We start from the raw sequence: 24,436 nt of genomic DNA, 5'->3' as shown, positions 1-24,436 counted from the left end.
AGTTCAAAACATAGCTTCCAATCCTGTAGCTGAAACAAAAATAAATAAATAAACATCAGGATTATGATTCACAGTTTTCCTAATAATATTATTTTCATAGAGAAAAAAACATGCCTTCTTTCAATATTTTATTTTTTAAATGTTTTAATAAGCTGAAATGTCATTACTGTATCTTCAGGAAAAATTTTGTTGAGTACCACTGTATCACAAAGATATATAAAAAATTAGCAAATTTGATAAATCTCTTATCAAAAATATTCCTTTTATCCATTCCAAAGGATACTATCCAGTATTAGTTTACTGAGCCCTGGATATGCATGCAAATCATTCATTTCCGGGATTTTGTTGTATGAAAAATCCACCTTCTGAAAAAAAAAAGACAGACTAATTTGCCATAAGCTGCTTATCCTTCCATCTTTTTACAATAGCATAGCATAAGAAAAAGATGTTTACATAAAGAATGAATAGGAATGATTTTATTTAGGTTTAATGATTTACAAATGTAAATTTTGTTAATGCTTATTAATATTAAAAGGCAAACTTAAAAATAAATTTTATTAATGAAAAAATCCTTGATACTAAAACTTTATAAACACCTCATAAATCACCCCTTTCTCTTTCATCTTTTGACTAGTCCAAGGAACATGTAATTTCCATGGAGTTCTGACCACTGACGTAGGCGATCTTATAACATACACACAACCAAATCAAATTCCTCCATTGGCCACTTCAGTATTTGAAATTCATATTAAATTTTTGTATTCATCCTTCAGGAAACTCCTTCATTCTGTCCCTACTTAGCATCATTTATCTCATTTTCTCTGGATGTCAATCCTTTTAATGTATATGAATATCTTGATTTTCTTCGTCTCTGCCCCTTTCTATCTCTGTCTCAATTAACTTGTCCATGTATTAAAGATGAGAAGAATCTGGCTTTATCAATTCCTTAAGTTACATCCCTTTCACTTTATGACCTTTCTCAAAACTATTTCAAGAAAAGTCTTTTCTAGACTATGTATTCATTCTCAACTAAATGGCAAATGATTGACTAGAAGACACTACCTAATGCTCAGAGACTTCATTTCTCCTTAATTTCTATCCTTGATTCTTTTATCCTCTATGTCCATGTGTCTATTCAGCACGTGTATTAAATGTATGGTAGTCAAAGACCATGGTTAAGTTTATATCCTCAAGTATATTTGGCACAGAGATTTTCAGGGGTAATAGTAAAGCACACTGATATGCATTGTAGCCTAGCTGCAATCCTTATAAAGCCTAGTGCCAGAAGAAAGTAATCCATCAAATACAAATCAACAAGTATTTACAGAGTACCTACTAGGTACATGCAAGACACCATGCTAGGCACTTTCGGGGGTACAAAGAAGTGTAAGATACAGTTTGTAATCTCAAGAAACATGTAGTTGAGAAAGTTAAATATGAAGAAAGGAGGGCATACCAGGCAGGTGGAATCAGGGGAACAGCAGGGTGATTAAGGACCATATGGATAACGGCCTAGCCACTCTTGGGGGCAGGGGGACCTCTGTAGGGTCCCATGTTTGCAATCTTGCTAATTTCCCTAAGATTTGAGGACTTCAAGGTGCCAGGAGAAGAACTGAATGTTTGAGAAGAAGACATTAGGATGTGTACCTCCAGGAGTATGTGATTCTAAGGAGGCTTCCCAAGGGGTGAAGGACATATTTCAGGATGAAAAAAGCTCTGCCGGGGTCTGGGAGACCTGGCAATGGTGTCAACAATGGAGACTACAAACTGCCTAGTCAGTGTGACTCCTGAGTGGCCTCCCCAGAGGGCCCAATGGTTCCGTAGAGGAACATAAGGTGGCTTATGGCTATAGGAGAACAACAATATGATGCACTCCTCTTACAAAAAAAATAAAGAAAAAATAACAAGACTGATAATAATGGAGTGATTACCAAGCAAGAAGGAGGAAATCGATAAGAGTGCTATTCTGCCACGACACTGTAATATAAATGAATGAATGCTGTGGCAGAATGAATTTGAAATAGATTTCCATGTTTCTGCAAGTCTTATTAAAGAACTTTAGATCTAAAACTTAGATTTAATTTGTTTTACAAATAAAATGTAACCTCAGGAAATAGAATTTATATCCATTTCACACAAATATGAATTCACATAAATGATTAGCCATACAAAGTTTAAAAGCACAGAAGCATTTTTTCATTAAGAAATGGAGTCATGTGACAGAATGCTAATCATACAATCTCCAGTATATCAAGTTATTTTATAAGACGCCTAGTACGTTCTTTGCTTTAGGGATGCAAAAGTACATTTAGACACAGATTTGAAATTTTTCTGTAATAATAATAGCTAACATCTATATAATGCTTTATGGTATATACATTACTTTGCATATATTATCCCATTTGTTTACATAAATTTATATGAAAATTTATGTAAAAGTAAGTCAATACTAATTTTAAAACTTGAGTTACATAAAGAGGGCAAGTTTGGAACTATGAGGAAAATTTCTATGCTAAATAGGTTTTCCAGAATTCAATGCTGATATACAATTGTTTCTGTTCTGATTTAAAAATATGTAATAATAATTATTGAATTTCAGAGAAAGGATGAACTTTTTTTTTTCAGGAGTGCCTTAAGTCATCCTTTTTAGCAGACTTTTCTAAAAAAACTACCAATTGGCAGGCTAGCCTATATCTTTATTTCTTCAAACTAAATGAAATACATAATATCCCACTTTCTCCTCTTACTTCAAAGGCTAATGGCTGTATTATCCACCTTGACTCACCCTTATAAATATGTAAAGGCTGAACATGATCAGTTGCTCCAAAAACTTTCATTTCCTCTCCACTAAAATCTGAATCTCTCAAAGTAAATTTCTCATGTCTCTTCAGCATTGTTTTACCTGTTAACTTTGGTATATAAGTCTACTAGGGCATTTAATACATTTGCTTAGCACAGTTATAAATACTACCTTGAGATTCTTAGGTGGCTTGAAACCGAAGAAAGTAGTCAACTCATTGTGAGAAGCATTGAGTTCTATGAGATAAGGCATGTGACTAACACAGCTCAGATCTAAGAAGGGGAGAGAGAACACAGAATAAGCTAAACCAATGAAATAAGCAAAATTAGGCAAAAGCAATTAACAACAATATACATTACAACGAAAACATTTTCAAAAAATAATTTAATTGCAAGCAGCCAGACTTTTGCTAATGATGCTCTGCCCCCCAAAACACAAATAATTCAAATATATGTTTAAAAATGTAAATATTTCACACAAGCCAATACTCTCAACCTTCTCCTCCATCTACCCATTGACCAGAACAACTAAAAATAGCAAATGGATTGTTTTAGGTTTCACCTTCTTCCTTAAACCAGTTCAATAATGCACAGACGTGTTAACAAGGAGTGATTTACCACTTGTACAGAGCAGCAGGAGGAAGATGGATGTGAAGCAACATTCCTGGCTATTTTACCAAATAACCAAACTTTAAACAATTGAGTTAGGTGACTATAGAAAGAATAGAAATTAATGTAACCTCTGCATTTTAAGTAAATTTTGTTTATAAATACCTGAAAATTAATCACCAAGCCCTAAATCATATGAATTTTACAAGTTCACTTCAATAAATTCTATAATTTTACTTCAGTTTCTATTTTGTTAAAATATTCACCTAACCTTTATATTTGCTCATAAGCCAACATTTTGTACCTTAATTCCAAAGGGAGAAAGACTATATTTTATCCACTAGAGTCATATATGACTTTAAAAATAAAGTATAAAATTTGCTCATGAGAACATTCTCATCTTCATATATAACACAAAATTTAAATTGATTCAACATCACTGGCAAATGATATAGTGGAAAAAACAACAACAGTGGGAGTCCAATGATGTGTAGTCTAATCCTGGCTCAACCAGGCATGGTTATATGCTCCAATTTCCTCACATGGGTTCATGATCAGTCAGTCTACAAGCTCTTACTATTATTTATCATAGGATTTAGAACTTAAAAAAGAAACCTGGGAGATCACCAAATTCAAGGCCCCTGTTTTACAAAGCAACAGAGCAACAGAGACCCAAGTACCTCCTCCTCTTCTTCCTCCTACTCTCTCCTCATCATTATCATTACTGTTATTATTGTCATCATTATTAATGCCTTGGCAAGGAGAAAGGTTACTTCATTATGTGAGATAGGGATGAAAAAGGAGAGAGTAGCAGAAGACAAGAGAGTGATATGAGATGAGGAAGAAAGGAGAAGAAGAAACTCTTGGCAAATGGCCTCAATGTTTTCAGTAAAATATGATTTAAAGAGGGGGGCGGAGCCAAGATGGCAGAGGGAAAGCAGTGACTGCCTTGAGCTCTCTCCCAAAACCCTCCAAATACCTAAAAAAATGGCTCTAAACAAATTCGAAAGCAGCAGAACCCACAAAAAGACGGAGTGAAACAAATATCCAGCCAAAGACAGCCTGGATGGTTGATCAGAAAGGTATATCGCGCTGGGCGGGGAGAGGAACGCAGTTTGGTGTGGGTGCGTAGGCCGCAGTGACCCTGGAGCAGGCCTCACAGGGCTGAATCATGGGCAGCCATGGCAGTTTCCAGACTTCTCAACCCCTGAACGCTAAAGACAACTTAGAAGGTCAGTGGGAAAAGTCTGTGACTGCGGTGGGAGAGGAGCTAGGTTTCAGCCGCAAGTCTCGAGCACAGCCCGGGGCCATGGCTTTTTCCTGAGCTTCAGGCCCACAGACTTGAGGGGGCATTGAGTGGCTGATCAGAGGGGATTGCAGGGATCTCTTTGTCAGTGCTGAGGCAGGAATCTCTTGCTGTGCCCATGCTTGGATCTGGGTCACAGTTCTGAGGGGCGGTCCTGGGGCAAAGAGCACTGGTGTGGTGGAGCTTATTGTGGCAGTGGAGAGGAAACACCAAGCCCCTTATCATACTCCCTTGGAAAAACTGAAAATTTACAGGTCCCTAGAATTACCTCTGAAAACAGCTATACAAATCCCTGAAGCTTGGGACAGTACACTCTTCACGTTAGAAGCAGACTTTTACCTTAACAAAGAGTTAAGAACTCAAATAATTGGCCGGGATCATGAGTAAGCAGCACAAAAAGAGTCAGACTATATTATTTTACTTTGGTGACAAAGAAGATCAAAACATACAACCAGAAGAAGACAACAAAGCCAAAGCTCCTACATCCAAAGCCTCATGGCTTTCAGATAGTCCAATAATTTTTAAATTCTCTCTCCTGGATCTATTTTCCAGGTCAGTTGTTTTTCCAATGAGATATTTCACATTGTTTTCTAATTTTTCATTCTTTTGGATTTGTTTTACAGTGTCTTGATTTCTCATAAAGTCTCATAGGATTTGACTTAAGGAGGGAATAACATACACACTCAATTGGGTGTGGAAATCTGTCTTAACCTACAGGAAAATAGGGGGGAAAGGGACAAGAGAATAGGGGGATGATAGAGAGGAGGGCAGATTGGGAAAGGGAAAAATCAGAAGCAAATACTTCTGAGGAAGGACAGGGTCAAAAGAAAGAATAGAATAAATGGGGGGGCAGGATAGGATTAAGGGAAATAGTTTTTCATAGCATGTCTACTATGGAAGTGTTTTGCATAACTGCACATATATAACCTATATTTAGTTGCTTGCCTTATCAATGAGGGTGGGTGGGGAGGGAGGAAGGGAGAAAATTTGGAACCCAAAGTTTTAAAAACATATGTTTTAAAGAAATGTTTTCCCATGCAACTGGGAAATGGGGTACAGAATTCCATCCTGCCCTACAGGAAAATTGAAGGGGAAGGGGATAAGAGAAGGGGGATAGAGATACAAGGGAAGGCAGACTAGGGGAAGGGGTATTTAGAATGCATGCCATCTTGGGGTGGGGGGAGGGGAGAGATGGGGCAAAAATTTGGAACTCAAAATCTTGTGGAAGTAAATGTTGAAAACAAAAAAAAATTGATAAAAATAACCATTAAAAATATGATTAAAAAAAAAAGGAGATCTGGTCTCTGCGCCCAGCTCTCCTATTTTATGGCTGTGTAACCATGGACACATCACTGGATCTCTCTGAGTCTTAGTTTTATAAACTGCAAAAATTCAAGTGTCTTCATTTCAGTGATTACTATATTGTTATATGCTCTAAGTTCTGTGAATCTTAATGGTTCCCAGATCAAAAAAGATAAACCAATTCTGATGTACAAAATTTGGTAAAGGAAAAAAATTTCTAGTGGTTCTGTGAACCTGGGCAAGTTAGCAAACCTCTACAGTACTGTTTCTCCATCTATAAACTGAAAAGATTGTGCTACATACTGTCTAAGTTTCCTTCTAGTTCTAAATCTATGATCCTATTACTTCACTGACTGCACAAACATTTCTCACCTCTATGTGCATACCAAATTCCATTGACCCGTTAAAAAAAAATTCAGAAGCTGTCGCTGCTTGAAAACATTTATTATTATTTTGTTTCCAAGTTAAAAAATGAAGCACCAATTTCAAGGTATTTCCTGATATTATAATAATAGAGCATATGTCATTAAAATCTCTTCAGATGCTTTTTAAAGAACACAAGATATGCCCATCAGAAGACTTATATTGGCTATTATTTTGTTTCAAAATGGTAGACTGAACCATAAAATTATACCTTGCTACTCCTTACTAATATGAATGAATAAATGAGTGAACAAATGTAGCATTTATTAATTGCTTACAATGAGCAAGGTTCTGTGCTTAGGCATTGTGGATACAGTAGAACAATGAGGAAGTCGATGCTGTCAACATTCTAATGAGGGAGACAACACATATGGAGATTTTCAATTGCAAGTCAGATAGAAAGGTCCTATGGTCTTTAGAGTGCAGTTGACTATGTGCCAAATTTGGTTAAAATCTGTTTGTTCCTTCACAAGTTATTGTGGAACAAAATATACAAATGTGAGGTCATCTATAATATGTTCTCATTAAAATGTTCTCCCCCCCCAAATAAAAGTAAACCTTAAGGAAAAATCCAAAAGAAGTCAGAGAGATTATTATTTTTTTTTTTGGCGAGGTATCAGGGTTAAGTGACTTGCCCAGGGTCACACAGCTAGTAAATGTCAAGTGTCTGAGGCTGGATTTGAACTCAGGTCTGACTCCAAGGCCAGAGCTCTATCTATTGCACCACCTAACTGCCCCAAAGAGATTCTTAACCAATGAAAAGAAAGAGCTTGTTTTATTCATGGGAAAACAATAGAAGTCAGGAAAAGAGCCTGAGAAAACAAATAAGCCAAAAAAGAGAAAGATGCAAATTTTCCATCATCAAAGTAAGAAATAGTGAAGGAACTAGGTTGTTGCTCCTCATGACAAAAAGGTGAGAGGCATCTATTAGCAGATAAACACAGCCCCATAGTCAAGAAGACCAGCATTTAGGTCCTACCTCAGACAATGTGAGCATGCATAGTCATTTAACCTTTGTGCCCTAGTCAACATTCTAAAATTATTTATCACTAGAGAGCTGCTGATTTGTATCAGTGAACTGAGTTCTATTCCAAGAGTATCCCACCCCAATGAAATCAAAGGTCTAGACAAGAATGAATAATATCCACGTTAGTGCTACTGGGGAGAAAGGCCTCTGTTGAAGTCCTACACCAATGCCTTATAGGAGTCCTTGAAGTTTATATCATCAGAGTACCATCTCTAAAGATCCCACAAAGCTAGAGAGGTGTCAGGTATGGCCCAGGGGAGGAATGTACATCTTTCATCCAAAGACAAGCCTCGCTAACATCTTCGAGGCTCCTTGCCAGGTTGGTGGTATGATGATATTTCTAGTAACAGCAACTCATGAAGAGAGTAGTCATCAATGATATGTATTGATGGAGCATAGAATCACAGAATTTGAGAGTTGGAAGGGGGATTTCAGAAGCTACCTAGCCCAAGCCATACAAATATTAGAAAGAAAAAACAACAGCAATGCTTTATCTCTTAAAGAAGACAAGAAACACATAGAATGTACTGGATAGTAGAATTAGTGACCAAGATCAAAAAGAAAGGGCTTAGGTGTAGGGGTGGAGAAGGAGGAGGAGGAGGAGGAGGAAGAAGAAGCACTTAAAGATTACTTTAATAAAATGGAAAGGGTAGCACAATGTGCTAAGTGTACACAATATACATACATACATGAAAGACAGAAAAGGAAAAAAAGAAAAGTTCAAGATGGAGTTGAAAAAATAACAATGAACAGGGAAGGGAGTAATTTACACATACACAAAAAAATTGAGTTTCTAGTGTTCCAATAATAAGATTAGATACAGTCATCCAGGAAGAAGATGGAGATATGAAAGAACAAATTAAGACAGAGACCCACTAAGGATAAAGGAAACATAAAAGGAATGTATAATCTTCATTGAAGATTAGAAAAAAGTAGGAAAGGAAAACAAAATGCTTAAACCCTAGGGCATAATCAACTTCATAAAAGGAGATAATGCTTCAAAAATTTCACCTGAATCTCTGATAACTGAGTAAATATAATTCTACAATATCACAAATATACCATGGCATTATCCTTTTTGTAGATTTGTGCCTTTTTCTTTTGGTTTGAGGGCAGAGAAACCATATGGTAACTGATTCATGCCATTACTAAAATGATTTTTTATGGTATTAACTACATATTACATCAAACCATTTTAATTCTCTATAGCTCAGTGGTCTAGGCAGGAATTTACTAGAATAATTGTTACATACCATTAATTTTATTGTGTGACAGTTCCAAGTTCTCTAGGTGAGAATATCCACAAAGAATGGAAACATCTATTAAGTCAGAGTTCTGAGGGGAAAAAGTAAAAAAGACTTTAATATCATTTTAGTATGGCAGTCTCCTTAGAATACAAGGGAACAAGAGATGGCATAAATCAATCGGGTATACCCTTCAGGTGGATGTTGAAAGTTAGACACCAAACTCTAACAAGAAATAAAATGTGTATTTAAGATGCTACCAATGAGACCCTCAAAAGAAGAAAAGCAACATTCAAATAAAAAATTTACAATAAATGTGAAGAAAATGATTGCTAACTAAATTAGAATAAAAATGGTGAAGAGTTGCGGCCAAAGAAGTCATTTGTTTCTAGTGAAGACAGCTAAAGCAATTGCATATTAGGCAACTTCTTAGCATAAAACAAATGTAAGAAATAAGCTAGAATAATAATACATAATAAGCCAGAAATTAGAGTAATGAAAATGATAAAACACAAGTCCTACACAACTCTACCCCAATCTAGCTTTCATTGGCTCTGCACATGAAACCCCACCTCCTGTATCAGGACTTCACTGGCTGTCTGACATGCCTGGAATGCATTCACTCCTGACCTCAGAGGCCCTTCTCTTTCCTTCAAGATGCAACTTAGGCACCATCTTCTTTCTGCAGGAAAGGCTTTCCTGACCCCACTCCCTGCAAATACTATTGCCTTCCTAAATTTTTTGGTATTTAACTGCTTTATTGTATCCGTATGTATTATCTTTATGCTTATGCTACATATGTTTTTTAATGTGTTTGCTGAATTTCCCCATTAGAATCTAAGGTCAGTAGGGGTAAGGATAGTTTCATTCTTATTACTAATATCCCTAGTACCTAGCACATTGCCTGGCACATAGTAGGTGCATGTGAATTATTTGTTGATTGATTTTATGCCTAACCAACATGCAACTAGTAACACTGCATGATATTTATACAGTGTTACTTTTAAAGCACTTTCACATGTACTGTTTCATTTGATCCAATAATTCTATGAGCTTCTAATTCTATCTAATTCTAATACTACAGTGTAGAAGAAAGAGCCCTGACCCAGGCTAGAGAACTGGCTTTTCACTCTGCCACAAACTCATTGTGTGATGTTGGGTAAATCATTTAATCTCACTGGGCCTTAGCTTCCTCATTTATAAAAGAAGAGCACTGAAGCTTTAAGCTGTCTTCCAGTTCTCAGAACCTATGACTGATACCTTTTGTACTTCCAAGAGGTATGAGAGAGGACTACTTAGAAAAGACAAGGGAATCTGGGGTCCTTGATATAATGGCAGATATGGCCAGAGAAATAAAACTAGCTAGGAGGCATTAACCAGAATGATCAAATATAAATAAAAGAATGCTGAGAAGGCACCTCTCCCATCCCCACCCCCCCACTGCCATGCAGAGGTGGGAGGTCCATGAGTATAGTACATTGCACATATTGTAAGTTGTCTGAGGGCAAGGACTGTCTTTTGCCTTTTTTTTTGTATCCCCAGCACTTAGCACAGTGCCTAGCACAGAGTAGGCAAATGTTGACTGATTAATTAATATTATCAGACTTTTGTGATGTGTTGGTCAATTTTGATCATTTTGTCTCTTCTTTTCCTTGAAAAACATTATTTTTATATGGGATGGTCTTCTGGGGGAGGAGGAAATTTTGCTGATATAAAAATACATCAATAAAAGTTTATTTTTTTAAAAAAAGAATGTTTATTAAAAGGGGATAGAACAGCTGAAAATGAGATCCATTAAAGAAGTCAAACATGGAAAAGAGAAAATACTAAGACAAAATTAGTCCTATAGTCCCCAATATGAAAGAAATTTAGTGGCAAAATAAGTTTTATCTAGCTAAAATAAGATAGAAAGGATTGTTGTTTTTTACAGACTAATTTAAGATAGAGAGAAGTAGAATATTGATTGAAAGGGGTTTGAATGAGAATATAATAGCTTCTAAAATTCTTATCCCCATACCTATATCTAGTGCTATGTGCACATAGCAGGATCAATACATGTTGATCGTTTCATTTAAAAATTTTTTTAAAGTAATAATTATAATACACGCAAGCCTTGGTATGATGCTGTCATCAAAGGACAGGCCATGAGATTGACTTATAGGTGAATCTGCCTTTTAATGTTGCACTAAGTCTCCTAAAATAAGGTCTAAGATGGAATAACCTTATAATGAACTCCACTGTGTAAGAGAATCATAGTGCACATACATTGTTCAGAAAATAAAGTATCCTGGGATTTATAACTATAAGAAACCTTAGAAGTCATACGCTTCAACTTTATTTTACAGATTAGTAAACTAAGACCCAGAACCCAGAGAAGTCTTGAGACAGCCAGAGAGGCAGAACTGGGCTTTTTTTTTTTTTTTTTTTTTTTTTTTTTGTGAGGCTGGGTAGCCCTATCTTGCCCAGCCTGGAAATACAGTCACCAATACCAGTACGGATCAGCATAAAGCTTCCACTTGTTCCTATTTTTTCCAACTTGGCCTGGTTAGTCCCTTCTTACACCATCTGGTGGCCTCCTGGTTCCAGGGGTCTATCTTATTGGTACCAGACTTTTAATCCACTTTAGCCTCACTACGGCTTGAAACTCCTGAACTCAAGCAAACTAACAGCCTTAGCCTACCCAGTAAATAGGGATCACGGGTATGTTCCACCATACCCAGCCAAAACTGGGATTTGAACTCAAATTGCTCGCTAAATTCAATGCTTTTTCCACTAAGCCATACTGATTCTATTTTAAAGTGGTGTTTTGTTTTGTTTTTTAACATTTTATGACATTCTGAAAGAAAAAGTTAAAATATTTTTTTCCAGGATATTAACTTAATTTGAAATGAAACTAAAGCTTGAAGTATTCTGATTATTTTTCATTTATCATTTTATATTAGATCAAATTCTGTTATTAATTTTAAATATGAATGATATTCAGAAGCTAAAAATTTCTAAATAACAAAAAAATCTTTACAAACCTGTATTTTTGCAGCATTTTCTCTGGAAAGGTAGATTACCTTGACACACATAGAAATAAACCAACTGGATACAAAATATTTATTTTAATTTGGATTCAGAGAGAAATTTTGGACATAGAATCATTGTATTTTTGAGTTGTAATTATGTCACACTTCTGTTGGCCTATTACTGTTGGTGAAAGTCATACCCATGTTGCTATACCATCACCAGGTTCCAATTTGGGAAGCAAGTGATATGATATCAGATCGTCTGCCTAACCTAACTGAATTGTATCAGCTGAAGTTTCTCTCAGTTTGCAGCCCTGAGAAAAGGGTGCTCCAGAGGGATTGGGCTTGCATTAATACTTATCACGAAAAGACATAAACGTGAGAGCAATAATAATAAAGGAACTCGGGGGCTTGATAACCAAACATGGTAGAGAGTCTCCAAAATCTGGCTTTGAGTAGCTGTTAAACATCGATTTCCACCCAAAAGAAACGGTTTGGACCTTGGTGTGGTTTCTAGTCATCCCCAAATTAATGAACATCAGAGAAAACTTAAGAAACTAATAGGTTTAGTATACTGGGTGTATACACACCGACAATCACTGGCACTGTTCTACTCACTGGTAATGATAGGTTGAGGTAGACTTGCTCAGTTCCAGGACCTGAGCGGCCCAATTTACAGAGTGCTTCGGCCACTGCTTCTTCTCTGAGGACTCCATCAAACTCATTCTGAAAAATAAGTAAATAAACAAGGAAGCCTGAAAGATAAACATGTATTATGAAAGGAAATAGCACTCTCCTAGATATGCCTAGCGCCTATGTTACATGCCCCATAGTAAGTACCAAAACTGTACCAGCCCACAAGAAAATTTTGTCGTTTCTTCTTACTTGAAGGCACGTAAATACAGTGTGCAGTTCATGTAGACTAATGAAATGACTATCTTGACTACCATAGAATTTGCAGATAGTGACTGGCTTCAAACGTGAATGCATAGTTACATCTAAATAAGAACACACGTCTCTGATGTTCGTGCTGAAGAAAACAGGTTCTAAAGTATGTATTTCACTGGCTTCTTCCTCTAGAATCAAATGTATTGCACCCATTTCCAAAAAAATTATTAGATTGGGACATGCTTCAATTAAAAGATAGTACAGTGGCCCCAAAGTGTCATGGACCAGCATATGCCAACTATTACCTAATCGCTGCTCCTGGAGATTGCAGTTAAGCCTGTCCTGTAGCAATGCAGTATCTAGTAAGATGTCAGAATCTTATATTGTGTGCCAGCGCAATATAAATATGTCCCCTACAATTTACCAGGACCAAAACCACTACCCATCTCTAGGTTATTGACTTCAACCTAGAAAAATCTTGATCTTTTCCACTTAACCTACTAAACTCCTGCTGACCAAGTTATCTGCTCCAGTACTGGAGTAACATTTAGGCTTATGCTACAGCAAGATTTACCTTTTCCACAAAGCCTCCCAACAATCTTATAAGAGGACCAAAAATTTTCATGCTTTTATTCTTCCCCACCCATACCACTTAACCTATGGCATCTACAATCTGTATTTTTTATGTTTTTGAGTCAATTAGTGGACGAGAAAGCAAAGATTGGGGAAGAGAGATAGTAGAAATAAATTGACCCAACACAATATCAAATTCAATTCAATTTAGCAAAACTTTAAGTTTCTGCTGAATGGAGAGTGCCTGTGGTAGGCACTGAGGGTTAAGTGCCATGTTTGTTAAAAGGAAAATGCTTAACTTTAAAACTCCTAAAGTCTTCTAATACTTTCTAGACCCTGAGGAATGAAATTATTACATGATCATTATCACCTTCATCATCCCATTACTCTTAATAATGAGGTTAAAGTTTGGGGGGGGGTAATTGACCCAAAAGCCCAAGGGCTTCTCTTTTAATTTTTTTATTCAGAAATGTAAATATATTCCTTCTTCAGCTTTGAAATAACATAAAAATAAAATTTAAAATTACAGAATATTTATAACTTGATCAGATTTATACCGGAATCAGGATAGCAAAGAAATCTCTACACACAAACCAAATCATTCAAAAATGAATATCAAGTGAAAGTCAAACTCTTTCTTCTGTTTGTTAATAGCATACAGAAGACAGATTAACAATGATTCTAATGAACCCCATAGAGGAAAAGCAGATGTTAATTAGAAGAATAATAAAGTAAACTGGTGATTCATTTGTGAATTCCTTTGGGGTGGACCCTGATGGAAACCACACAAACATCTTAAACGTGCAAAACAATGTGGCAGTTTTGTAGATATCACATTTAAGAACAGTGAGAATCACAAAGAAAAAGAGAGGGTGGAAAAAAGTTACTAATCTACAGTACTGACTTCAAATACAGTGGCAGATAGAAAGGAGGACAGAAAAAGTGCATGTGCGTGTGTGGTGGGGGCCATCCTTGAATAAATGCAAAAGGGAACTGTGCAAATTAGCTGAAATACAGTAAAGGGGGGGACTAAAGTTTAGGTTATTGGAGTAAAATGGGGTGATGGCAAAAGGGGATAATGAAAGCAGGAATGTTAGTAGTAAGAATGGAGAAAGAAATAGAAAAACAAAATAATGCAGCAGAAGGCAACAAAAAGTTTCATGAGAGTAGGGACAGGATTAAGGGAATAAGATTTCTTGGGGGTTTGTGATAGAGGAGAAACAATGCATCTGTTAAAGATAAAGGGGTACAGAGAGGGAAAACTGAAGAGAAGGAAATGAAGCAATGGGGTACCACTGGGATTCTTCTGGAGTAGGCTGGAGAACCACTGGTTGGGAATGTTGTAGGGAAACACCTGTTCAGATATGACCTCTGAGATCTTGTGAAAGTTTTGTGATAGAAAGCTAAGGACAAGAGGACAATTTTAAAAGGGATTGAGAGTTAGCAAGAGAAATAGAGCCACATGGGAATGGGTGGTGGTTAAAAGGGAGAGGATTTGAAAGAATGTTAAAAGTAGGACTCATCTTGTAGTAGCCTTACAGTAAACAGCAATGTGATTCCCTTAAGGACCCTTTGGACTCACAGAAACACCTTATCCATGGAGCAAGCAAGATACATGAAAATTCCTTTGCTGAAAGTTAAAATATAAGAGTGAAGCCTTATCAGCCATTTACACTCTAATATAAATGGCCCTGTTCCCTACTTTTCCAGAAAGCAAGGAGTTTTTGTTTTGTTTTGTTTTTAACATGTAACAGAGGAAGAAAAGGAACCCCGCAAACCACTAAGAGTTCAGGTGGAATTCAAAGCGGAGGGCAAGGGTAGAGAAGTAGGGATGTCAAAGACAAAATATATTCCAGTTTTTGGTCTGGCTGGCCTAAGTGAAAGAAATAAGGCAGGAGGAAATAGTGGTAAAGAGCAAGGAGAATTGAGAAACATAGAGTGCCTTGGTGTTGACTGGGAAGGTGTCACAGAAGTGCCCATCTAAGTCAGAAGAGGAGGCCTAAGGCCCAGGATCCCTAGGGGGCTGCACTGTGGGAAGGGGAGCTGGGAGTAGTGGTGGAGCAGAGAGGCGCATCTGGCCAAGGTGGGATGGAGTGGGAAGAGAGCACCAGAGGGGCATATCTGGCCAAGGAGATCACCTGGGGAGAGTGGAGGGGGGAACATCAGGCTCTAAAGAGGCAGGGGGGACCAGTAAGACGTTTTTGACCTGGGTGGGGAGGGAGATACGTGGGTAGGAGAGGGGACGCATTTGGATTTGAAGGGGCCATGGTGGTGGTGGGGGGCACAGGGGGGAAGTGCATCTGGCCCCAGAGGAGCTATGTGGGGAGGATTGGGCATATCTGGCCGTAGAGTGGGCACGTGGGAGGGGGAGCCAGGAGTGCATTTGGTCATGAAGGGGACATCTGGGGGGTGACATTGGGGAGCGGTGCTTGTGGCCACGGAGAGGACACGTGTGTGGGGGGGACCAGAGGGCACATCTGGCCACAGAGTGGAGGGGGAACTAGAGGAGAACATCTGGCCACAGGGAGGGCGAGAGGGGATGGGGGGCGGGGCGCGCCTGTCCACTTAGAGGGCATGGGGGGGTGGGGGAAGCAGAGGGGCGCATCTGGCCCCGGGGAGGCGAGCGGGGGACAGGGGGCGCATCCGTACAAGGAGAGGGCACGGGGAAGGGGGGAAGCGAAGAGCCCCATCTGGCTGGGCTCCTGCTCCGGGGGCGCGGCCCGGGAGGGCCGCGGAGGAGGAACGCTCACCTCCACCACGGGCATCTCCTCTTCAGACTCGGAGGATTCCTCCTCAGCCTCCACGTTGTCCTCCTCCTCGGCTTCCTCGTCTTCGTCGAAGCCTAAACCCAGCGAAGGATCATTGTGGAAGAGCTGCTGGAGGAAGAAGGAGACACTGGAGAAGCCGCTTGGCAGCTTCTGCCCCAAAGGGAACGTGTTAGTCATCGAAGAGCGATTATATCTCAGCTCGGGGGACGACATGACTCCGGCTGGCGAGAAAGACACCCCAAGGGAGCCCCAGAGATGGAGAAACGTGTCACCGGGATACAGTCCCGGAGGCGGCCATCTTGTTTGGTACCGGTTGCCTTGGAGACCGCAGTGAGCGGGGAAAGCCGCAAGGGATTGTGGGGGTTGTAGTTTCAGTTTCCTCGATCAGCTCTTCTCCCATCCTCCCCTTTCCCTGTCTTTCCATCATTTTTTGCTTCTTTCTCTGTCTCATTAGATCTTTCTCTCTGTTTTGTATCAGTGCTTGTGTCTTTGTTTCTTAGTTTCTTCATCTTTCTCTTAGTTTCTATCATGGTGTTCTAATTTCTGTGTCTTTGTCTTTTTCTGTTTGTCTGTCTCTCTGTCCACTTCCTTAGCTCCTTAACTCTATAGTGCAGTGAAAAGAACACTAATTTTAGAATCGAGGGTTCTGGATGTAAGTCTCAAAACCTGGCTCCCATACTTACAGCCAGTGAGATTCTAGGCAAATCCCTTAACCTGTCTGAACCTGTTTCCTGGTCTTTCAAATGGAAGTAATGATACTCACACTACCAATCTCACAGAGGTGTTTTGAGGAGAGTACTTTGTACACCTTAAAGTGACATAAAATTTAAGTTACTATCATTTCTTTCCACCATTCTGTGTCTTTTCTATCTCTGTTTTTGTTTTCTCTCTGTTTTTCTCCTCCCACTAACTTTCCTCCCTACCTTTCTTCCCCTTTTATTATCTTCCCCTTTCTTCAACTATTTTGCCTATCTCTGAGACTAGTACTTAGGGATACTCTTCTCAACCCTCAGTCCCATTAAAGGCCCAACCTAGTATGGTGTAGTGGAAGAGTCCTGGATTTAGGCAGAAGCCTTGGTTTAAAATCCTGGTCCAATTATTTTCTACCTGTGTGACCTTGGGTAAATCAATTCAACCTCAATTTCTTCATCCTGTAAAATGAGGAAATTTAGTTGGATTAAATTATTTCTAAGATCCTTCCCAGCTCTAAATTCTATGATCATTCTGTCCTATAATGTCAGTATGTATTAAAGAAATAAAGGGAAAGTTCCAGCTGTTACAATCAAGTTAGGGATAATTAAAAATAGTATGATGTTACCCTCAACTTCTCACATATTCACCCCAAAATCTTTTAAAAAGTTTTTGTTCTCAATTACGCATAAAAACAATTTTTAACATTTGTTTTTTTTTAATTTTTGAGTTCCAAATCTTTCCCTCCCCTCCATCCTTCCTCTCTCCTTGAGAAGGAAAGCAATTTGCTATAGATTAGACACCCACATATACACTCTCTTGTCAGATCTTACCAATTCTATCTTCAAAGCCTCTCCCCTGTTAGTCTCTTCTTCGTTCACACAGATTTTACTCTGGTGCAAGTACATATCACCTTGATGGAATCCTAATAAAGCTGGCCCCCCAGCCCCAATATTCTAACTTCCTTATGGGTCTCACTGAACAGCAGGCACGCCCTGATTTGACCATACAATCAGGCTTTAACCACATCACAGGCCCCCGGACTCAATATAACCACTGCCTCTAGCTAGCCACTGCCCCTAGGTAGCCATTGCTCTCAGAATCAATCCTCTAGCTAGCCTGTACCCCCAGATCCAATTCCCATATTTGAACAGGTTCGGCCTTGTACTCAACTACAATCACATCATCCATTTAGCCCAAGATAGGACCACGATACCTACCTATCCATCTTGACCGAGCAGGACCACAATAACTAACGAATCAGAAAGCAGCATGACCAGGATGTTTGACCACCAAACCATAGAAGGGATCCTTCCCCATTACCTAATCCCTTAACAAACCCCTCCCGCCTTTATAATATTCATAATTTCTCTTATGTAATCACATCATTACACTATAAATTTGCCTATGTAGTCTTACTAAGTTGCTGGTTCCTCTTGGAACCTAGCCTGTTTCTGAGGGGTGTCAATCCTCAATAAATTCCTATACTTGGATTAGAGGTGGTCTGACTCTGAATTCTTTGAGAGGACCGCCCACAACACACCATGAAATCACAACAGTTTTTGGCGTCCCTGGGTGGGCAGAGTCTCTGACTTGGCTTGCTCAGAATTTGTAAGTTTATGTATAATATAGAAATTATTTCTAATGATTTATCTTTACACCAGGATAAATTTAAACTTGAAAAGGGAAGAAAAGTGAAAGATGTTAAGTGAAACTTCTTATGTATGTAAATCATAGTAAATTTTTATTGCTTATTGCAACTCCATAAGAATAAAAACAATTGTATCTAGCCCTAAGGTAAGAAGACTGGATTGGTACCACTAGGAAGGGCAAATACTAGAGGATTTTATTTTTGATCTTCGAAATAATAATAGGGAAACATTTAAATTTGCTGATTCAAGATGAGATATGGGCAGACTTGTGCTTTAGGAAAATCACTTTGGCAGCTGAATAAAGGATGGATTGGAGTAAAGAAAGGCTTGAGGGTGCTAGACCTATTAGAAGGCTATTGAAACAGTCCAGGCATGAGATTGCTGTGGTTTCACGGTGTCATGTCAAAGAATTCGGAGTCAGACCAACTTTAATCCAGGTATGCTTCTCTATTATTATTTCTAAGATCAAAAATAAAATCCTCTAGTATTAATCCTTCTTAATGGTACCAATCCAGTCTTCTTACACTTTACTGTCTTCTATGTAATCTACTATCTAGCCATACTGTCCTTCCTGTTCTTCTTACAAAATGCTTAATGTCCCTTACACTATGACTTTGCACTGGCTGTCTTCCATGCCCAAATCCACTCCCTCTTCTCATCTGTCTTGTGGCCTCCCTGCCTTCCTTTAAGATTCAGCTCATATACTTTTCCAAGGTACAGTTAGTGTCCTCTCTCTGAAATTACTTTTCATTCTCTGTCTCTCTTAGTCTCTCTGTCTCTGCCTCTCTCTCTGACTCCCTTCTCTCTCTCTCTCTCTCCCCTTTCTCTCTCTCTCTCACTCTAGATAGATGATAGATATCCAATAGGTACATAGTTATTAACGTCATCTTCCCCATTAGAATATGGTCTTCATAAGGGTAAGAACAGTATTTTTTTTTCTTTATTTGTATAACAGAGGTCTGGCCGATGGCCCTTGTCCTTCTAAGCCTGTGGAGAATGCATCAGCAAGCAATTTCCCATCTGGAAGAGCTAGGAAACCTATTTCTAGGAGAACTGTGATGATGTTTAATAGACATGTCTTGGAGAGACTATGAATCACATGTAGATATTCCGTAACTGGTTCCAGCCTGCTAACCACATAGTGGCTGTATTTGTGGAAGTGGAACTGGGGGTAGCTTTGAAAGGCTTTTGTCCACCTTGGCCTTTTCTCTCTCTCTCTCTTGCTTGGACATCTGCTCTTGGTTTGACTTTATCACTGATGGTAGCAGCAAAAATGTCAAGAAGCAGAAAAAAAAGAAGAGGCACAGAGCCCTTTCCCTTTGAGGTTGGCATGTGGCCTCCTAAATACCAGCCTCCATTCTTTGCCATGTTGTTTGTTCTTCTGTTTTAGGTAAAAGATTTTAATCTGGAGGGTATAACTTTGTAAGTTTAAAAATTTTAAAGGTCAGGAAGACAAGTGGTCTGGGTGTCAACCAGCCCAGAATCAGTGCTTTGAGGAATGAAGTGACTGTGAGATGCTGGTACCCAAGACATCCTGGCCAGCAGCCTCCTCACTTTGGAGGGTGTCTCCACACCTGTATCTGTCTCCTCTAACTGATGAGTTCCTGCTTGGAAAGATGGGATCATTTCCATGCAAAACAGTCTGCTGGGGAAAAGCTCATCATTCATCATATTTGAGGAGAGCACATCAAGCTACAAGTGTATCAAGTTACACACTCAGGAATTATAAATCAGAAGAAAAATTTGTTCACATCAATTACAAACTTTGATGGAGAGACATCATTGAGTTTCAGGGGAAACCTGGGAAGATCAAGAATGGAAAAATCCACATTGTTCCCCATGAAAGTACACTATTGTCTCCATTTCTGCGTATGTTGGTTCACCTTCACTTCAATCTCAAAGAAAAGGAAACATAGTATTGTCAGAAATACCCAGACTTTATCCTGAGTGACTTTGTGAGGCAGAAGTTTATCACCTGCTCCATGATAATCACATATATAAGAAGACTCCTACATAAATTGGTATTCCTGGAGATTGAAAACTCCTATGATGAAATTCATCCCAGGTTTATCTGTTGCCAAGAAGGGTCCATGCCATCCATACTCACTTCTCTCCCAACTCCTCTCCAGAATTTTCCAAATCCTTCCTTAATAAGCTTGCTCTGCACTTCCACTTTCCAAGCAAAAAGCAGTCCTGCTGTCAAGAAGCTCACAACCTAATGAGGGAGATAATATACAAATAACTATATGTGGGATAAATTGGAGATAATATCAGAGGGGAAGCAGTAAGCCTGGGAAAGCCTTCTTTGCAGAAAGTGGGACTTTGGCTGAGACTTGAAAGAAACAAGGGAATCTAGGATGCATGGTTGTGTGGAGGGAAAGAGTTCGAGGCTTGGAGGACAGAGTGAAAATAGTCAGTAAAGAGACTGAATGTCTTGTCTGAGAAACATCAAGGAAGCCAGAATCACTGGATAAGGTATAAGAAGACTAGAAAGGTAGGAAGGAGCCAGGTTTTGACAGGCTTCAAATGCTAAACAGAGGGCTTTATATTTGATTCTGGAGTTAATAGGGAGCCCCTGGAATTTATTGAATGGTGGGGGTGACATTGTCAGATCTGAGCTTTAGGTCTGACAATTTGATGGTTGAGCTGAATGGAGGATAGATTGAAGTGGGAAGACTTGAGAAAGGTAGACCAAGCAGCAGGCTATTGCAGTAGTTCAGGCTTGAGGCGATGAGGGCCTACACCAGGATGGTAGCAGAGTCAGAGGAGAGAAGGGGGGATGATTTGAGAGGTTTTATTAAGAAACAACAGGATTTGACAATTGATTGGATATGAGAATGGTACTAAGGGTGAGGAGTCAAGGATGACAGGTTGTGAGCCTGGCTGACTAGGGGAATGTTGGTACCCTTGTCGGTGAAAGGCAAGTTAGCAAGAGGGAAGGGCTTGTGGGAAAAGATAATGAGTTCAGTTTTGGACATTTTGGGTTTAAGATTTCTATGGGCCATCTAGTTCAAGATGTACAGAAAGCAGTTGGAGATATGAGACTAGAGTCAACAGAGAGGTTAGGGCTAGATAATTAGATCTGAGTGTCATCTGCTTAGAGATGATAATTGGATCCATGGGATCTGATGAGATTGCCAAGTGAAACAGTACAGAGGAAGAAAAGAAGAGGGGCCACCAAAGAACCTTGGAGGAAACCAACAAAGTTAGCAGGTACAACCTGGATGAAGATCCAGCAAAGGAGATTAAGAAGTGGTCAGACAGGTAGGAAGATAACCAGGACAGAGTAGTGTCGCAAAAACCTAGAGAGAAGAGAGTCTCAAGGAAAAGAGGGTAGAAGCTCCCTGAGGGCAGGAAATTTTTTTTGGCCAGTATTTAAGTTCTTACCACTTAGTATACTGTTGTTGTCGTTGTTCAGTTGTGACTCTTCATGACCCCATGGACCAGACTGTCCATGAGGTTTTCTTGGCAACGATACTGGGGTGGTTTGCCATTTCCTTCGCCCGGTGGATTAAGGCAAACAGAGAGTGAGTGACTTGCCCGGGTCCCACAGGTACTAAAGTGTTCAAGGCTGAAGTTGAACTCAGGTCCTCCTGACTTCAGGCCCAGCACTCAATCCACTGTGCCATATAGCTACATATAGTAAGCCCTTAATAAATGCTTTATCTTTTAGTTATCTATCAATCTAATCTATGATGAGGATTTATCCAGCGGTAATGCTGTATTTGGATATGAGCTTGATGGGATCAATGCTATGAAGAAACTACACTACACCCAAGCTCATTCTCCCCGAAGACCAAGGTGGAATAGGGACAGAATAAAAATTAAATGATGTTAAAACATTAAATGGAACTGGGGTTCTAGTCTCTAGTGTCAGTAGTGGGTGGAGCAAAACTTTGGGGGGCTAGAGCTAAGCCTCAGGGTAGCCCTGGAACTCTGAAGAGGTGATTTAGCCATCCAGGCTCTGGGAAAGTAAAACCTAGAGAGATACCTGCTACATGTGTACCCCCATTACTTAGCTCAGTGCTTGGCACATAGTAAGCACTTAATAAATGTCTCAGGTGAGAAGAGTCTCTCCCCACTCTAATCCATCCTTCATTCAGCCACCAAAGTGATTTTTTATTAAAGTATGTCTTCATCTTGAAGCCCTACTACACAGTAAACTCCCGTGGCTTCCTATCACCTCCTAGGACCAAATAGAAAATCCTTTGTTTAGTATTCAGACACTCTCCAACCTTGCTCCCTGCCATGTACTTTTCAATTCAGTGACACTGACCTCCTGACTGTTCCATGATCAAGATACTCCATCTCTTGGCTCTGGTCATTTTCTCTGGCTGTCCCTATGCCTGGAGTGCCCTTTATTCTCATCTTTGTTTACTAGCTTTCCTGGCTTCCTTCAAATCTCAACAAAAATCTCATCTTCTACAGGAGGATTTTCCCAATCCCTCTTAATTCTAGTGCCTTTCTTCTTTAGATTTTGTGGTGGTTGTTGTTGTTTGGTCATGCTCAACTCTTTATGACCCCAAGTACCATACTGTCCATGAGGTTTTCTTGGCAACGATACTGGCGGTTTGCCATTTACTTCTCCTGTAGATTAGGGCAAAAAGAGGGTCACAGAGTTAGTAAATGTCTGACACTGGAATGAAACTCATGTCTTCCTGACTCCAGGCCTAGCGCTCTATCCACTGAGCCATCTAGCTACCTCCCTTTTTAAAATTATTTCCTTTTTATCTTGTATACAGCTTGTTTGTATGCATTTATTAGGTTATGGTTTCCGCCTTCTCACTCAGATAGTGAGTTCACTGAGGGTAGGGACTATCTTTTGTCTGTTTTTGTACTGCAAGTACTTAGTACCTGGCACACAGTAGGTGCTTAATAAATGTTGATTGACTGCAAGATACTTGTGAACTATTTGACAATTAATTTTCATTTTTCTAGATTTAATAAGCCAGACTTTTAAGGGAAAAATTGCTAGGGGCCATAAAAAGCCTCTGTTTTATAGCGCATTCTAAATAACTACATTGACCAAGTGACTTGAATTAGTAATTTTTTAAAAATATGCATCGAATTTGTTCTCTTTCCAATTTTATGACATTGTCTTGCTAGATTGTAAAGAGCATCCTAAGTGTGATTTGATGCTAGTTGGGTTTTATACAATCCCTACCTCATACCCTTCAGCCCCTCAAAGGAAAATCTTTACATAAAACTGAATAAAAATATAATGACCATTATATATTACAATGGTGACAATGATATCTCCCTAGAGGGATCCTCTCCTGGTGGAAGCTAATCCCCATTCTCATTGCTTTATAGCTCCTTGTCTCCAGTTTTCTGAAAAAGCAGAGTTACCAAGAAAGAATGATAGTGATTTCAACGACTGCCATGGGAGGGGGAGAAATCCTTGTGGACATCATCCATTAACTATTATCTTTCTTTGTGCTTGAGGGAAATGTTAGAACTGCAATAAAGCTTTCAGAATTACCTTCCTTCATTACCCTGCTAGTCATAAATGTAAAGGCCATAATGAAACTCTCTGCTGGGCACCTTCTTCTCTCTTACAGTAGGCACAAAGTACTCTGGGATATATACATACACACATATATATGTGTATGTATATATATATGTGTGTATGTATATATGTATGTATTGTTTTCTTCTTTCCTCCTTCCCCTTTCCCCCCAGATTATAAGTCTAGTGAGAGTATGTGTATAGGGGAGGTGGGGAGAGAAGCCAGATCAAACACTACAAAATGCAATCCCACTCCTATTTCAATTTTTTTAAGTTTCTGTTTCATTAACTTTATTGGCCTGTTAAGCAAGGCAAACATTGGCAAAGTGGATACGTATGGATCTATATATCTTGGAAGAAGTTTAATATCATGTGGGACTTCCTATTACTGTTCTCTTCAAGAAAGGACAGAAGACTAATGTTTACCAGCACTTTTCTATTGCTTCCAGGAAATTTATCAATAAATTGGAGCTATAAATAACAGACATAGTAGGTATACTGCTGACAGTATCCCCCTCACAACAGAGTACTGTTAACTGTATAAAACTATTAGGGAGGGGGATGTGGATTGCTTGGCCAGACTGAGCTGTAATTCATCCCTGAAGGAAGTTCCCGGTGAAAACCCTTTACCAAAAC

The 24,436-nt window shown here is 39.1% G+C and overlaps 1 protein-coding gene across 1 annotated transcript in view; it reads right to left on the bottom strand.

The window, feature by feature from the left end:
• The window catches only part of LRGUK (leucine rich repeats and guanylate kinase domain containing), a 131,155-nt gene extending 114,980 nt beyond the window's left edge, over positions 1-16,175 (bottom strand). Inside the window, exons 1-5 of the mRNA XM_027842357.1 lie at positions 15,933-16,175; positions 12,340-12,447; positions 8,720-8,801; positions 2,972-3,072; positions 284-365 (exon numbers count right to left, since the gene is read on the bottom strand). Of these exons, the coding sequence (XP_027698158.1) occupies positions 284-365; positions 2,972-3,072; positions 8,720-8,801; positions 12,340-12,447; positions 15,933-16,163 (604 nt within the window). The 5' untranslated portion in view covers positions 16,164-16,175. The remainder of the gene's footprint in view (positions 1-283; positions 366-2,971; positions 3,073-8,719; positions 8,802-12,339; positions 12,448-15,932) is intronic.
• Between the last annotated feature and the right edge of the window lie 8,261 nt (positions 16,176-24,436).

This window comes from Vombatus ursinus, unplaced genomic scaffold (genome assembly GCF_900497805.2).
Source record: "Vombatus ursinus unplaced genomic scaffold, bare-nosed wombat genome assembly UNPS02014870.1, whole genome shotgun sequence".
NCBI lineage: Eukaryota > Metazoa > Chordata > Mammalia > Diprotodontia > Vombatidae > Vombatus > Vombatus ursinus.
This window is presented reverse-complemented; position numbering and strand designations above follow the sequence as displayed.